Below are 17,947 nucleotides of genomic sequence, written 5' to 3' on the forward strand. Positions count from 1 at the left end.
TCCTTGGTCAACATCCTTCTAGTGATATATGCAAGTGTTAAGTCCAACATACGAATGTCTATGTCTGTTTGGTTATTACAGAAATTGGTATTCCCTCCTCCACAAAGACCAAAGTTCCCTCCCAGGATCCACTGTTTACCTGTGATAGCCTGCCTCCTCCATAACCATTCAGTGGAGGGGGGAGTCACTGAATTGTCTGGCTATGCCTTTACGGCTGGATACAAACTGATGCCATCATCCACTGCAAACTCAAGATCATGGAGATTCATCATCACCACTGCTCTCCGATGCCTCTGCTCTCCTTTAATCACTTCATGGCTGTGGAGGGGAGGCTGCTGCAGTGAACTGGTGAATCCTGGAGGTGAGACAGAAGCAATAGTACACTTCCACTTTCAGGTCTTTTATGCTACACTAAAATCAGTGGCGTCCCCACCTCTGCTGTCACCCAGTGCAGGAGAGGCTGCTGGGAGGGAGGTGTCACCCAAAAGGGCATGCTCAGCCCTCTCCTTCACTGTGGTGGGGGAGGTCTCCTTGTTGGGAGGGGTGCACTTGGTCTTTTGCTCCACCACCATGGCAGAGCCAGGAGAGGTGTGCTCAGCCTACTCCTTTGCTACCGCAGGGGAGGCCTCCTTGTGAGAAGGCCTCTGCTACCATGGCAAAGTGGGGAGGGTGCGGTGGAAAGAGGTCCGGACCAGGCGTCACCTGTCTCCTGAGGTGTCACCTGGTGTAGTCTGTGCCCCTAGTTATGCCACTGCACTCAGTTATGTAGAATCTTGGCTAAAGTCTGCTGACAGAAGGGGAGCAAGGAGGAGACTTTTGAAAAGAGTTCCAGAGCATAGCAGTATTAAAGTGGCCCTGTTTTGCATCTCTAACAGCTGTGCCTGTAAGGGAGGTGTAAATGAGACAGACTGAAAGAGTGCATATATGAGGCCATCACCCTGGTCATCCCCACCCACAGATGCACATCCTAACCATGCCTTCTCCTGACCTTACATTCTGTTGCAGGTGTGGAGGAAACTCTGGCTGGCACAGGACATTGAGGCAGTGCAAACCAGTGTGGCCTACAAGCTCCTTCCGGATGCCCATAAGTTCCAAGTGACATAGATCAATTAAGACTGGCAAGATTAACCCTTTGTATCCCAGTTTTCTCAGTGGATTTTAAAATGTCCCACTTTCCCCCCTCGACCACTTTGTTGCTTGCTTTGTTGTTGCCATCAATCACAGTAAACCGCCACTCTTCACTGTTATCCCTCCTGCTCAGTAGTAATCATTGCTCAACAGCCTCCAGATCATGGAAAGAAGACAGCAAGACAAAGAATTAGGCAATGAAGACAACAGCTGTAATGCTTTCTCTTAGTGCTAAGGTTGCTCTACCTTTCCAGCCTTCTTATTTCCCAGCAGTTTCACCTTCCATGTGCTGCCTTCTTTTGTAATTATTACTGTATAAGGAAACAGTTTGGGAGAGGGCAGATACACAGTTACTAGAGTGTCAGTGTTAATGTTCCCATCCTACCATATCCTCCTTAGGAAAGCTGATGTAAACATGCCTGAACTCTTCCTATAAGCCATGGTAACTAAACTGTACTTTGGCCATATCATGAGAAGGCATGCCTTACTAGAAAAGACAATAATACTTGGTAAAGAAGAAGGCAATAGGAAAACCGCATACCAGATGGAGAGACACAATCAAGGAGGCCATGACTCTGAACCTGCAAGACCTCATCAAGGCGGTTGAAGATAGGGGGACTTAGAGCAATCTAATTCATAAGTCAAGGTTGACGTAACCCCAATTAACAACAACAAATCAACTGTCCATGCATGTGTCTGTATATATGCTTTCAAGTCACCTGTTGACTTACAGTGACCCTGCAAATTTCACCGTGTTTTCTTAAGCAGGTGACAAAGAGTGTGAAGTGAGCTGTTATTTTTTTTAATCATGCACCTGCAAAATTCCACAGCATGTAGTAACAATTTAATAGGGGAAATGTGTTATCTAAAGCTGAAGAGTTCTGTAGATATGCATGAGACTGTTTTTAAAGGTACAGTTAAAAATACTCTTAAGTAAAATGAAATAATCTGACTATGGCGGGTTACACACCGCCATTAAAGTACGGACTCAGTCCGTACTAGGGTTAGGAAGGTGTGGTGCTTCCGCACCCCCCTAACCCTAGTACGGACTGAGTCCGTACAAAATGGCAGCTCCCCTTCCACAAGGGGGCCGCCATGATGACGTCACGACCGCGCCGCCTCTACACAGGGAGGTGCGGATGTGATGTCGTCGGTCCGTGCCAGGGCGCCTAGGGCGCCCTTTCTGCGGACCAGGAAGGAGCTCCGTTTCGGAGCTCCTTCCTGGTTTGCGGCAGTGCTTTGCTTCGCTGGGCGCAGCCTTCAGACGGCTGTGCCCAGCGAAGCAATGGAGAAAGGGGCCAAGTGGCCCCTTTCTCCTTCTCCTCGCCGCCGCAGGGTGTCCTTGGGGCTTGAAGCCCCAAGGACACCCTTTTTCAGGCTGTGGGGAAGCGGCGTTTTGCCGCTTCCCCGCAGCCTGAAAAGCGGCGGATCGGGGCCTCAGCAGCTGCCGTTCTGTCAGCTGAGGCTCTGATACACTGGGGAAAGGGGCGGGTGCAGCCCGCCCCAAATGGGCGGTCTATAACCCGCCATTGCAACTTCATTGTTGACAGTCAGCATATGGTCAACAGATTCCTACTTTCTCCCCACAGAGCAGCTGCTCCCTACCACAGCTGAAGGTGAAGGCAGGAAAGAAGACTGAGATTGGGAGCTGACTCTGTAGGCTAAAGCCACACCTACCTGGATGTTAGACAACCACAAGTTTCACACAACATTTATACTGTATGTAGGGTTGCCATAAGTCAGGACCTCCAAACCAGGACAAATGTAGGGCCTCATTTTCAAATGTAGGACACGGTTTTTAAAAAATGGAGGACACATGAAAAATTTGATAATTTTTTTAAAAATGTTAATATAAATTCATGTTTCTTCGGCTGCTCAAAATGGAGGACATTTTGGCATTATTCCTAGACAGAAATGTACTTCTCTTTCTGGCCAAATATCCCCCCCGCCCAATTCTACAACTACATGTCCCACTTCCAAGCAGGCATCGGATTTGAAAGACCACAGGCACCCCCTTTTGCCACTGCAAACTACATTTCCCACTCCCAAGCCTTCTTAGCAATTCCCCCCTTTCTCCTTTTCCTTGCCTCCTCCAACCCCCCCCAAAACCCCTCACCCCCTCTTTTTCCCCAGTTATGTCTCAACATAGGGGGGGGGGATTAATGGGTCAGATCCCTTGCAAAGTCTTTTTTCTTTTGTAATGGGGGCAAAGCCTTGAGAAGCCCTGGACCCCTGAGAAGAAGAGGAGGGGGGCTTAGAGAGAGGGGGGTAAATAAGAGGGCTAGAGGCAGGGTTGCCATAAGTCAGAAAGGAGTTGGGCACACAACAACAATAACAACAGCAACAGCAGAGGAGGAAGGGGAAGGAGGAGAAAAAAGGGGAAGGAGAAAGAAGAAAAGGAGGAGAAAGAAGGAGAATAGGAACAAAGAGAAAAAGAAGATGTGGAGAGGGAAGAAAGGAAGAAAAAGGAAAGGAGGAAGAGGAGGAGAAGAAAAAACGGAATAACAAGAAGAGAAGGAGTGGAAAGAGAAAGAGAAAGAGGGGAAGAACTAAAAGCAGCTTGCCTGAGTGCAAAGCCCTCCCTGCTTGGAGTTGGAGCATGCCCAAATAAGGAAGCAGAGGGCTGGCTCCTTGAGAGGGCTGGCCAATAGGGGCAGGGCAGAGCAGCAGACCCCGCCCCCTGCTAGCTCCAGCCGCTGCTGCTGCTCCAGACATGCTGCTCAGCACCGTATGAAAGGGAGGCAGAAGCCCTGGGAGCCCTGAGTCGGGCAGCCACCCGGGAATGAGGGGAGGGCGGGGCAGGACCAGGCACGCCCCCCAGGAGGCAGGAAAGTCCCGCCCACTGCTGTGAAATGGCAACCTTAACTGTATGGCATTCATGAGACCCTAAAGAACGTGTGAGACCTTCAAAGGAGTCTGGAGAATTCCTGGATATAATCTCATGGCAGAAACAATGGGAAATCGACAGCTGGGCAGTGAGGGAAAAACAACTACATCCTTCCATTAAAGGTTTAGATTTAAGTTTTAAAAGGTTTAGACTCAGAGTAATGGATTCAAACTACTGTAGATGAAAAGAGATTCCATCTCAACATTAGGAAGAACTTCCTGACAGTAAGAGCTGTTTGAAAGGGGAACACACTCCCTTGGTGAGTGGTGGAATCTCCTTCTTTGGAGGTCTTTAAACAGAGTCTGGATGGCCATCTGTCAGGGGTTCTTTGATCATGAGTTCCTGCATAGCAGGGGGTTGGACTGGATGGCGCTTCTGGTCTCTTCCAACTCTATGATTCTAAGCTTCTATGATTCTTTGATTTGTGTTGCTTCCTCCTTTGTATCTTTACATGTTCATACAAAACTTTGTTCATACAATCCATGTGGCTGTGGCCTTTTCAAAAACTGTGTTCGTTTTTCCTCACACTGGTACTTATGGACCCGGTTGCCCTCCCATAAAAACACATATACACACATTTCCCCTTAACTTCAATACAGATGGAACTGAAGCCCTTCATTTCTCAGAAAGTGTTGAATGACTTTTTCATCCTCTGCTTGGATCTCTCTGGCTTAATGCTCAGTTCCTCCCTACTGTCTTTGTGGCCTTTTATTAAAGTGGATCGTTGCTCATATGAAGAAGTACCTTGGAGGCCACTAGAGGAATAGAAGTTTTATGGGTTTTTTTTCCAGTCCTCATTTCCAAAGGCTTTGGCTCCTCTTTTAAATGTGACCAGGGATTTTGTGGTTGGAGAGGACACCATAGATTATTTAATTCTAATCACTGCCAGTGGCATTTTAGCTTTCAGAACATAAGTTAGATGGTGGTTGTTGTTGGTGGTGTTAGAATACAAACTTTCTTTACCATTATAACAAACATATTAAAATGCATCTTAGCCCCTCGTACCCTTCACTTTAAGACCTTTTGTTTAAAAATTGTGTATATGTGTGTCTTCAAGTTGCCTTTTGACTCATCGTGATCTCATGAATTTCATAGGGTTTTCTTAGGCAAAGAATATTCAGAGATGGTTTTGTCAGTTGCTTCTTCTGAAATATAGCCCACAACACCTGGTATTGATGATCTTCCATCCAGGTATTAAGCAGAACTGATCCTGCATAGCTTACAAGATCAGACAGGACCTCGTGCTTTTAGGCCACTTCAAAAAACACATTAGTGTGTTTGTACATCAGAATGTACAGTATTGCTTTTCTGGATTCCATGTTGATTGGAGGATTTTGGAAATTAAAATCTAAGAAAGTACCTTTTCCAACCTCTGCCATATGTACAAAATAGAAACCTTTATAACCTACTTGACAAACCCATTGGCCAAAAAATAAAATTCTTAGTCAATAGTCTTGCCATACTTCAGGCAAATCCTCTATTTTTTTCCAAGAATCGTATCAATATTCATTCAGTTAACAGTGCAAGTCAATGTAGGTGTACTCAGAAATAAGTTAAACCAAGTCCAGTAGAGCTAAGCCAAGCGAATGTGTAGGTAGCATTGTTTCCTACTTATAATAAGAAAAAATTAGAGTCAGAATCAGAATCACTGCTTAAATCTTAACAATCTCCTTTGGAAGGGAGCATGCGTGGTAGTGAATCAAAGTTAGCAGTGGCCGGTTACAAACCGGCACTTGGGACGTCCGCAGGACATCCCATTTTAAAAAAGGGGCGTCTCTTCTAGACGCCCCTGGGTCTAATACGGACTCTGTCTGTACAATATGGCGCCGGCCGTTCCACACGGCCGGCGCCATCTTTACATATCGGACACTGTGCGTCCGAAAGTGTCGTGGCGCCTGTGACGTCACGAATGCGCCCCTGGCGCCTCGTGACGTCACAGAGGTGCCGCAGAAAGAAGCTCCATTTTGGAGCTTCTTTTTTGCTCCGTAAGGGAGCCGCGCGGTGTGGCTGCGACGGCTCCCTTACGGAGCAAACGGCGGCGGCGGCGGCAGACCGCCTCAAAGCGGCGGTCTATAACCCGCCAGTATGACCAAAATGCACTGAGTGGTTTCCCAAAGTGAAGTTACTTGGGGAAGGGCTGTAGGCAGCTCAGTGTCACACAGCAAATTATTTGCATATAAAATATCTCATCTTTGGCCAATGTCCAGCATCTGTGGAAAATTCTTGTATCCTAGAACCTAGAGAACTACTGGTATCCAAGATAGACAGTATTATGCTAGATAGGTCAATGATTTGACTCAGTATAAGACAGCTTCCCATAGAGTTCTGATAAATATATGTATAGTACATCTGGATGGGCTCTAATTTTATAATTAGGAAATATAACAATGAGAAGACAAGCCAGTAGAGGGAGACAAGATCAACTACACAGAAACCACCAAGGGAGCTGAGCAATAAACATACGATATAATACAACGGACTGAAGGGAGCAAAGTACTAAGAATGATGGATGCTGATAAGTTACACTCATGACAGTGAGGGAAAGGAAATATATTATGTGTCATGACTGATAGGTCTCTCAGTGGTATTATTTCAACAAAATAGACTCAAAGTTTTACCTTTTGAAATGTCACCTTTCTTCATCAGTCAAATATAGGAAAAAGTTTGCAGCGGAAAGGTGGGCAAGAGTGACATTGTTATATTCATGTAGTCTGCATGTTGGCTTGTGATGAAGGAAAGACCTGTCAACTGTCAAATTAGGTCCACCAAGCCACTTCCCGAATTATCTTCAGACTCAGTGATGTGACGTATGAGTGTGAAAGCCAACAGTGCTTCCCAGATGCACTGCAACACTCCTCCTTTGCATCTGTATCCAGTACAGTCAGCCCTCCTTATCCATGGATTTTTTATCCATGGATTCAAGCATCCACAGCTGGAAAATATTCAGAAAAAGCATAAATTCCAAATAACAAACTTTTATTTTCCATTTTATATAAATCACACCATTTTGTTATGCCATTGGATTGAGCATCCACAGAGTCTGTTATCCACAGGGGGGGGAGGGGGGGGCTTTTGGGCGCACAAGGGGGATGTCATTGGTGCACCATTGGCACACTGTGACGCGTCCATGACGCAAACGCAGCTCCTATAGGTGTGGATGCGGTGCTGCACTTGCATCATGCACGTGCGCCACATATGGATGGTGCCACGTAAAGATGGCACCATCCATACGTATTAGGGTTCCAGAGCATGTGGTTGCTGTGCACTCTGGAACCCTATTTTTGGCGCCAACACAGCGCTTTTGGCCCGTCTGTTTTGGGCCATGGATACAAACACAGTCTATTAAGCTGAATGTAGTACGTCAGCTATCTATACAGTCCAGTTGTGTGCTCTCAGTCTCATTTGCTGACAACAGTTTTGTAGCTTCAGTGGGATTGCAAAAAAGAAAAGGAAAAAAAAAAAGAATGCTATGCTATTTAACATTGGGCAGGCCAGCTTTGATAACTGCTTTCAGTTTAGTGGATAATAAGTTGTGTAGATCTTTGCTTGGTGAATTCTCAGATTTGCACCGGTGAATAAAATCAGCCAGTGATGCTACAGTGGATGTTGGGCACTATGTGCCAGTATACATGCTTTGGATGGGCCTTTTAATGTGAGATTGGCTTGTTTGCTTTGATTTGAACGGTGCAAGCATTTTGCCAAAGTCTTCCACAGAATAATTAAAAGGGAAGAGAGGGCAAGTATAGTTCTTTTGGAAATGCATTGTGAAAAGACTGCAGGTGAGCATAAAAACAGGGGACAGTGAGAGAGAATGAATGAAATATTAATGCCATCTGTCGGGGATGCTTTGATCTGAATTTCCTGCATGGCAGGGGGTTGGACTGGATGGCCCTTGCGGTCTCTTCCAGCTCTATGATTCTATGCTTCTATGATTCTATACCCAGATTCTTGTTATTTAGCCCAGTGCAGTGAACAGGCAGTGTATCAAAAGGAAAAGAGTTCACTTGTATGGAGATATGTCTAGACTTAAAGCTTTGTCTTCAGAAGGCATAGCACATATTAACCACTCTTTAAATTATCGGCCTGTCTCGCTGCTGCCTTTTCTAGGGAAGGTGATCGAGAGAGCGGTTGCCTTCCAGCTTCAAGGGATCTTGGATGAAACGGATTTTCTAGACCACTTTCAAACCGGCTTTCGGGCAGGCTATGGAGTTGAGACTGCCATGGTCGCCTTAGTCGATGATCTCTGTCTGGGAATGGACAGGGGTAGCGTGTCCCTGTTAGTGCTTTTGGACATCTCTGCGGCCTTCGATACCATTGACCATGGTATCCTTCTGGAACGCCTGAGGGAGTTAGGTATCAGGGGCACTGCGCTCCAGTGGTTCCGTTTCTACCTCTCAGGTAGATTCCAGATGGTGCAGCTGGGGGACTGTCGCTCCGATAAGAGGGCCCTTACAGCTGGTGTCCCTCAGGGAGCGATTTTGTCCCACATGCTGTTTAACATTTACATGAAGCCGCCGGGAGAGATCATCCGGAGACATGGGGCGCGGTGTTATCAGTATGCTGATGACACCCAAATATGTTTCTCTGTGCCTCCGACTGATGCAGTGACTAGGGATGGCATCTCTCCTCTAAATGCCTGTCTGGAGTCGGTAATGGGCTGGATGAGGGAAAACAAACTCAGCCTGAATCCAGAGAAAACGGAAGTACTCGTGATAGGCTCTCCTGGCCTGGGGAAGGACATTTTTCCACCTGTCCTGAATGGGGTCATGCTTCCCATGAAGGACTCAGTTCGCAGTCTGGGGGTGCTTCTGGACTCGTCGCTCCACCTAACATCTCAGGTGGATGCGATGGTCAGGAGCATTTGTTACCAGCTTCGGCTGATACGCCAGCTGCGACCCTACCTGGGCTGGGGGGACCTTGAAACGGTGGTACACGCTCTCGTAACCTCTCGGTTGGATTTCTGCAATGCACTCTACATGGGGCAACCCTTGTACCAAACCCGGAAGCTTCAATTAGTACAGAATATAGCAGCAAGGTTGGTTACTGGATGCTCCAGGACCAGCCATATAACATCAGTTTTGCAAGATCTACATTGGCTGCCTGTTTGCTTCCGGGTGCAATACAAGGTGTTGGTTATAACCTATAAAGCCCTAAATGGCTTGGGCCCAGGGTACTTGGAAGACCGCCTCTCCCCATACAGTCCTCCCCGCACTCTCAGATCGGGCGGAAAACATTTGCTAAGAGTTCCTAAAGCAAGATACATTTCATCTCGGAGGGCATTTTCCATCTCAGCCCCTCAACTTTGGAACTCCTTGCCCGATGACCTCCTTAGCTGTATTCAAGAGGAATTTGAAGACCTTCCTATTCCGCCAGGCTTTTCCCCATGAGCATTAATGTTATCTTTATCTCCCCTTGATGATGCATACTGTTCAATCCAGCTATTTGTTATGGTTTTTAATGTTTTTAATTGTTTTGTAAGATAACTGGTTTTAGATGATGTATGGGATGGGTGGTTGGTTTGCACATTGCCGGGGATATATGCTATTGTTTAACTGTTTTTGTTATACTTTTTCATGTTGGGAACCGCTGTGATCTGCACAGGAACAGTGGTATATAAATAAAATTTTTATTTATTATTATTATTGTTATTATTATTAAGTCATCTGGGTTTGTCAGAGAGGAATCCTTTACCTTTAACAGTTATGTAGATGAAGGAATTTCAGCAGGGGTTGCATTTAATGTAAGAATCTATTCTTGATTTTGTGCACTCTGAAGTAATTTCTGATGTATAACAGCCCTACAGTGACTCTATCACTGGGTTTACTGAGTCTGAAAGTGTTTGGTCACCTAGCAGGTTTTCATAGCTGAATTGAACCCTGGTCTCCACAGAGTCATAATCCAGTGCTCAAACCACTACACCATGCTGGCTCTCTGTTCTAACCAGCCATTAAAAGTACAGGAGCCTTGTTCCTTATTTCATCTAGCAATCCTCCATTCATCAGACTTGAACTGAAAGTAGATGCATGTTGATGAATTAGTACTATTGTACCATTTCTTTGTTGATCATGCTGCAAAGTCTCCTTTGATATCCCTGCAAAATCTAGACACCTTGGTTTTTTACATGGACCAATTTCCCTTTAAACCTTACTATCAACTGACTCTGAATGATTCTCCATCTTAGCCTTTTCACTCATGTTAGTTTTTTTAGAAGGCAAAACAACCATACTGTGCTAAGCTTGTATGCATTTGCCCTCTCTAACCTATCTTCCTTTCACAACTCCAGTTAAAATAAACTTCCAAGATTATTTTACAGACCCTTTGAGTGCTTTCAGTGTATTTTGTTTCTATTCTGTTGTCTTCAATGTTTGCACAAATTTCTTCCAAGGTTATTTTATTTGTTACCTTTGCCTTTTCCTTGCAAGTGAAACAGAGTTTCCCAGGCATTTATAATTAAGATTTTCTTGGCACAAAATCTCCTTTTTGATTATGCGATCTGCTAAAGTGCCCTTGGAGTAGGCTTGCCCTAAGATTTGTTTCATAAACCTAAGTCCATTTTATGCGTGGTTGCACACTGTCGCCCAAAATCTGTTTCCCATTATAGTGTGGTCTTTGGGGTGTTTATTCTAGATATACATTAAGATATGTCTCTTGCATCAATTACACTTGCACTTTAAAGCATGTGCATATTGAAATTTTTCTGAATCTGCCCCAGCAATATAATTGAAATACTCATGTGAATGCCGCATCAAGCAGGACTTGTAGCATTCCCGCTGGCGAGCCCCGGGGATGCGACCCCCTCCCAGGATAGCAATGTTCATCAAGACTGAGATGTGGCAATCCCGTTGGCAGACCACAGGATTGCGACCCTCTTTCAGGGTGACAATGCTTTATCGATAATTAGATAGATAAGCCCATGTTGACTCGGCTGGGCTAGTCTACACATCCTGCTTCCTTTGCTAATTGGAACTCACCTAAGCACATACTGGTCACATAACCTAGCAAATGATTGTAAGACAGACAATGAGTTAAAGTAAACATTATGACAATAAAAGGCCCAGCCAAGACCTGGCTGGGAAGAAGCTTGTGCACCCCCATTCCTGTCTCTGCATCTCTTTGCCGCGATAAGGACTCCCATCTTTTCTTTTCAGTTCATACAAGGGAGTCTGAATTGACTTCTGGAGATGCAAAGATGTTAGGGCCCATGTTATTTTGCCGGCTCTCTTCTCTTTTGAGCTGGTTATCCCTCCATTCTGATCATGACTAAGAAGATAGATATCATGATTTAATATTTATATGAGTGTTTTTAGGTTTTATTTTCTATCCAGAAGGAATTCCATTTTGAGCATGACTAAGAAGTATGAATTTATTTTTATATAAATTATTTTTAGCTTTTATTTAGCAACAACCGCTGCCTTCCATTGTCGTTCTTGAATGCCTTCCATTTTGAGCCTGAGTAGCATGAATGAATATTCTATGAGTGTCTTTCGCTTTTATTTGGCCATGTCCTCCATTTTTTTCCAATGCCCTCCATTTTGAGCCTGACTAAGAAACACAAAGTGAAATTTCTATGAGTGTTTTTAGCTTTTATTTGGCCATGTCTTACATATTTTTCATCAACGCCCTTCGTTTTGAGCCTGAGGGAGAAGCGTGAATTGACTTTTCCATGAGTGTCTTTTGCTTTTATTTAGCAACCAAAGTCCTCCATTTCTTTCCTTGAATGCCCTCCATATTTGAACCTGACTAAGAAGCATGAATTGATATTTCTATGAGTGTTTTTTGCTTTTATTTGGCCAGCTCCCACATATTTTTCTTGAATGCCCTCCATTTTGAGCCTGACTAAAAAGCACAAATTCTATTAGTGTTTTTAGCTTTTATTTGGCCATGTCCCACATAGTTTTCTTCAGTGCCCTCCATTTTGTGGTGCCTTGTCCTCTCCCTTTGCGGTTATGAGGACTCTGAATGAGAGTTAAATTTCATCCCTGAAGTGAACACACTAGGAGTTAGGTGTGCGAGGGGTCTCAAAATGGCAGCTGACAGGCCTTTGGGAGCGAAGCTAGGGTCCAAAACACATTGCAGAAATAGTCCAGTTTGAGACTGTTTTAACTGCCCTGGCTCAATGCTAGGGAATCCTGGGATCTGTAGTTTTGTGAGACATTTAGCCTTCTCTCTGATCAGAGAACTCTGGTGCCACAATAAAGCACAGTTCCCAGGATTCCCTAGCACTGAGCCAGGACAGTTCAAGCGGTCTCATACTGGTTTATTTCTGCAGTGTGTTTTGGACTTGGGAGGACATTGTAGTGGTCACAAAGTGCCACAGCTTTCCTTGTCTGCAATCATATATGCCTCTATGAAGCACTGAAGTTAGGAAGAGTCTGTAGAGAGATCTTGTATCATCTTTGAGACTCACTGAAAGGAAGCAGTTGGCAGCATGAGCTTTCCTAGACTCAAGTCTACTCCCTCAGATGCTTTTCTTGAGGAAGTAGACTGAAGTCTAGGAAAGCTCATGCTGCCAACTTCTTTCTTTGAGTTACCACATTACCACGCTACACTTTCTTACAGTGGTGCTATTCCACTTTTACTGTTCTGGGATCTGCAGTTTAAGGAGGGGCTTTTAGACTCCTCAGCCAGAGAGCTCTTAGGCCTCGCTGAACTACAAACCCCAGAATGCAACAGGAGGCAGCCAGAGCAGTCAAAGTGGAATAGCAGCACTGTAAGAGAGTGTAGCGTGGTTATGTAGTAAATGTCTCACAGAACTACACTTCCCAGCATCCCACAGCATGGGTGGCAGTCAAACGTCATAGGCAGCTGTCTTTCCTTCCTCCTCCTGAGGCATAAACCGACAACATTACCACACTACACTCTCACAATGCTGCTTTTATTCCACTTTGACTGCCCTGGCCGCCTCCTCCTGTTGCATTTTGGGGTTTGTAGTCCAGTGAGGCCTAAGAGCTCTGTGGCTGAGAATTCCAAACCGCCTCCTATTTAAACTGCAAATCCCAGAATGCAACGGGGAGGCAGCCAGGGCAGTTAAAAAAGTGGAAGACAGACCAGCAGTGCCATCTCTTCCTCCTTCGCCTGGGGGAGGCGCATGCGCAGAGAGAGGGCCGAGGAGGGAGGCCTCTGGACTCGCGGCGTCTGCCTGCAGGGCCGCCTCCATGGAGCATCATCCCGGGGCCCAGAGCCCCGGCGGAGGGAGCAGCGACACCGCCACCACCACCACCACCAGCGGCAGCCAGGAGGGCGAGGAGGAGCCCCTGTCTCCCGAGGAGGAGGAGGAGGAGGAGGGGGAGAGGGAGGCCAGGGCGGCCCTGCTCTCGTCTTTCTCGGTGAGGAGGAGGAGGAGGAGGAAGGGGAAAGGCAGAAGAGAGGGAGCCCTCCTGGGCCTCTGGAGCTGGGTGGCTGCGGCTCCTGCTGGCCCCAGGCAGATGATCATAGGAAGGAAGGAAGGAAGGGGCGGGAGCAAGGGCAGTGCTAGTAGTAGTGGAGCAGGAGGAGGTGCTACTACTACTAGTAGGTGGAGGAGGAATAGGGGTAATGAATGGGGCAGTGAGGGAAGCAGAGGCCTCACCAACCTCAAAGGAAGACAAGGCACCATCACAGCAGGGAAAGTGCAGGACCTGGCCAAAGAAAAGCTTAATAATAATAATAGTAATAGTAATAGTAAAACACTCATGGAAATGTCAATTCGTGCTTCTCAGTCAGGCTCAAAATGGAGGGCGTGCAAGGAAAGAAATGGAGGACATCATGAGCAAATGAAAGCTAAATTAAAAACAAATACTCATAGAAATGTCAGTTTGTGCTTCTCAGTCAGGCTCCAAATGTACGGGATTTTAAAGGGAAAATGGAGGACATGGTCAAATAACTCATAGAAATATCAATTTGTGTGTCTCAGTCAGTCTCAAAATGGAGGGCGTTCAAGGAAAGGTGGAGGACATGGGTGTGGGTTTCCTCTCCATCGCACACCCAAGCTCCAACTTGAAGGTGCACAATAACAAGAACCGGTGTGGTCCTGGGTGATGCCAGTCCTAGTGACAGCCCTTGTTGAGGGGCTTTTCTTAGTAGGGACAAGGAGAAGAGGGAGTCCAAGGGGTGCAGGTTTCCTCTCCGTTGCACAGCACCTGCCCCAGGGAGACCAGCTCTCTCCTCACCACGAAGGAGGACAGACAGACCGGAAGACATGCCAGAATAACTGCTCAAAACACTCATAGAAATGGAAAATCTTGCTTCGTAGTCATGCTGAGAATGGAGGACATTGGGGAATTCATCCTGGACAGAAGGTTGAAATGGAAGGCAGGCCCTAGGAAGAAAAGGAGGATGCCTGGGGGACCTGCATGGCTATCCCGAGAGAAAGGCAGTGGTTGCTTTGTATGTTTTGCTTGTTTGCAGAGTTGGGGGTTTGGGCAGGCGCAGGGTGACCAGACGTTCTCCTTTTCCAGACAGGTCTTACATTTCAACGTTCTGTCCAGGAGGAATTCCACAATGGCCTCCATTTTGAGCATGACCAAGAAGAATGAATTTATATTGATGTGAGTGTTTTGAGCTGTTATTTTGGCATGTCCTCTGTTTTGCTTGAATCTCTTACATTTTGTAGTGCCTTGCCTTCCTTTGTAGTTAGGAGACACCTGGTGACCCTGGGGCAGGTCCTGTGCAATGGAGAGGAAATCAGCACCCATTGGACACCCCTCTTTGTCCCTCTCTCTTCTATCCCCTGTTTTGTAACCTATTAAGAAAACCCCTCAACAGGGGTTTCCACTAGGGTTGGTATCACCCCCCACCCCCAGTTGACCTCCCTTACCACACCATTTGTTGATGTGTGCCTTCCAGTCATTTCTGACTTACGGCACCCTATCGTGGGGTTTTCTCAGCAAGTTTCTTCAGAGAGCGTTTATCATTACCATCCTCTTGAGGCTGAGAGTGTGTGACTTGCCCAGGGCCACCCAATGAGTTTCCATGGCCAAGCTGAGAATCGAATCCTGGTCTCCAGAGTCGTAGTCATAGTCCAACACTCAAACTACTATACCACGCTGGCTCTCTTAGTAATTTTTTTCATTTTGTGCTAATGTTACTCATAAATCATAATTCCTCTGTATCTCACTGAATGTAATGGCAATAGTTGTTATGACATAAACAACTAGCAAAATTATATTATACCTTTACATTAGGTATCCTAAGCATAGCCTCAGTGTATTTACATGTACATTGTTTCATGTGGTTACAGTGAAAATTTGGTAAGATGTGATGTTTTTGAAGAAAGTTTAAAATCAGTATTTTTTAATTTTTGATTTTTCTTAAAATTAAAATTTAATTTTAATTTAAAAAAACTTGAAGCCTTTCCTTTTTCCTCTAATTCTCTAGTCTCACACCATTCACAGCACCTCTTCAATGTTTTAAAGGCACAAAAGCAAATACCACAGCCCATATCTGCCCAAAGTCAGATGTATCACCCACCCTCATGTTGTTATCTGAAGGGGTCCGCACCCCCCTCCCCGGTGACCTACTCTCCTTTTTGCAGGAGGCTGGAGTCCTAGGCTGCCAGGAGGTGCCTGTAATGATGATGCTAGCCTTTAATATTTAATATGAGCACTCAGAAGACTTGGCTTCTAAGTGGGTTCTAGTTCCCACTGAGTTATGAAACTCACTGGGTGACTTTGTGCTGGTCACACACTCACTGCCTGATGAACTTCCCAGGATTGTTTCAGCAGTTAAGCGGGAAAGGGGAGTGTCCTTAAAGTAAACAAAAGTTTGGCTACCAGTCCTGAAAAAACAAAATCTAGACTCAGCACATGCAAACGAACATCACACAGGTTCAGGGGGTGATAGAGGTGATAAGGACTGTCCTGATTCTAATTTTGCAAAGGGTAAATGTCTTAATACATGCACTGTGAAGTGAATTTGCTTTCATCACTGGGAGCACTTTGACAATAATAAATTAAACTTGGCTTTCTCTTGTTAAGAGTCAGACTTTGCCACCTGGCAGAAATCAAAGGACATAATAGTTTCTCATGCAGAGCAAATAGTACTTACACATTTTTTTCCTCTTGGTGAAAAAGATGATGGAAGATTGTTTATTGAAGAAAATAGAAATCAGTGTTGCGGAAGCAGAAAAACGTACCGGACGTAATGCCATGAATATGCAGGAAACTTACACTGCTTACCTGGTGGAAACGAGGTGGGTGAAAAACTTAATAGATTGGCACCTGTAGTTTAATGGCCAGATGCAGTGTGTTATTTTATGGATGTTATAACTGAGTTTATTAAGCTGAGAAAAACACAAGCCTTTTGTTTACCCGTGCAACCTCTTTGCAGCAACTTATGAACAAGGACATCTTTACTTAACTATAGTTTCACATTTTGTTCCACTGGGAAACTCTGGTTACCAGCTTTGAAACAAACCAAGATCTCAAGCCACAGTTTCATCTTAGTTCAGGAGCTTGGACAAAACAGAAAATTGTGGTTATTTAGAGGTTTCCTGATTTAGTCATGGTTTGGTGCCAAGTAGAAGGGCTGCACATGCAGGCAAAAGATTTGTGTGCCTCTCAGCTTAATAACACTAAATATGGTGATCATCCAAATTGATAACAGTTCCTGAAATGATCCTTGTTAATTTGTATGTATATGGCAACATGTACCTGAAGGATAGTCTGTATTTATTCAGTTATAGATTTTCTATGGTTCTCAGAATTTTTCTGTTTTGAGTTTTGAATGAATTTAATCTGTGAGAGGAGGGATGCTACTTCCACCATAATGAGTCCAAAATGAAATGGTTAGTAATCAGTTTGAAAGCTTCATAGGATGCAAGTATACTGCTGACTCTTTCATTTTGACAGCACACACAGACATAGTACTAGAATAAATGTTGCTAATCATAGAAATCAGCATGACGTCCCCTCACCCCAAACCAAAGATTATTAGTAAAGAGACTAGCCCTCACTTTCTGTATTCAGTCCTGATTTGGTGTGAAATATTTTGAAAGAAACCTTGCTAGTAGTCAAATTTCAGAGCAAATGTAATTCATTGTTGGAACATGTGGTGATTGGGAGAGAGGGAAATGTGCTGATAATTGAAATGAGTTAACACTCTGATATTCAAACTGAAATGATTGGTTCCGCACTAAAGTATGAATAGCTATCTCAGACAAATTTTCTTTACCAAACAGTCCTTAGCTTTCACTTGTGTCCTGCTAGAACAGAATGAGGTTACACCCTGTTACCTGACTAAGGACAAGTACAGACGGCACTGAAGGGGCACCTTGAGTGCCAGATCAGGGCCACGGTAGCTGCACACTTCAGACCTGATCTGGCTATTGGCCGGCTCAAAAAGAGGCTTTGCAGTGCTCGGCCACACCACCAGAGCACCATGAAGCCTACCCACATGTGGACAGGCAGGTGGCTTTCGGGCGATGTCAAGGCATACATCATGCATATGCCATGTTGTCATGCCGCCTGCAAGGCGCCTTTTAGTGCCGGTCTGTTCCAGCCCTAACTGAGCCATCACTTTATGGAATTGCTTGTATGATAGTAGAAATAATGTAAATAAACTTCTAAAATTATCTTTAAAGGAAGAGTGAGCAGTATAGAATATCTGGTTGCTTTCAGTTTCAGGAAACATGGCTTACACATTAAATAAAGTGGAGAGAGTCCTTACATGTTGTTTTAACTTAAATTTACTTATTTATTTAGCGTATTTACACCAGCTCTTCAGTCACAAAGGCTCTCAGATTGGCTTACAAACAGTTAATTAGATGGTTCCCTGCCCTCAGGCTTAAAATCTAAAAAGGCATGACACAAAAAGAAAAGGGAATGGTGGTAGGGAAGGGGATCAGGTCTAATGGAAAGAACATTTTTTTGTGGGTTTTTCGGGCTATGTTGCCATGTTCTAGCAGAGCTTCCTTCTGACGTTTCGCCAGCATCTGAAGATGCCAGCCACAGAAAA

At 45.0% G+C, this 17,947-nt stretch overlaps 2 protein-coding genes across 4 annotated transcripts in view; one reads left to right on the plus strand and one right to left on the minus strand.

The window, feature by feature from the left end:
• The window catches only part of LOC149313946 (TGF-beta receptor type-2-like), a 54,150-nt gene extending 53,827 nt beyond the window's left edge, over positions 1 to 323 (minus strand). Inside the window, exon 1 of the mRNA XM_089523333.1 lies at positions 140 to 323. The gene's annotated coding sequence lies outside the window, so the exon portion shown is untranslated. The remainder of the gene's footprint in view (positions 1 to 139) is intronic.
• Positions 324 to 13,085: 12,762 nt separating this feature from the next.
• The window catches only part of LOC149313947 (sorting nexin-4-like), a 50,425-nt gene continuing 45,563 nt past the window's right edge, over positions 13,086 to 17,947 (plus strand). Inside the window, exons 1-2 of one of the 3 annotated variants that reach the window (XM_089520207.1) lie at positions 13,086 to 13,341; positions 16,066 to 16,184. In XM_089520207.1, the coding sequence (XP_089376333.1) occupies positions 13,171 to 13,341; positions 16,066 to 16,184 (290 nt within the window). In that variant the 5' untranslated portion in view covers positions 13,086 to 13,170. Of the gene's footprint in view, positions 13,342 to 14,490; positions 14,542 to 16,065; positions 16,185 to 17,947 lie in introns of those variants that run through there. The other 2 variants (XM_089520208.1, XM_089520209.1) reach the window with 2 other exon arrangements.

The sequence above is a fragment of the Sceloporus occidentalis genome, unplaced genomic scaffold (assembly GCF_023333645.1).
Source record: "Sceloporus occidentalis isolate IW3139 unplaced genomic scaffold, rSceOcc1.0.p SCAF_4, whole genome shotgun sequence".
Classification (NCBI taxonomy): domain Eukaryota; kingdom Metazoa; phylum Chordata; class Lepidosauria; order Squamata; family Phrynosomatidae; genus Sceloporus; species Sceloporus occidentalis.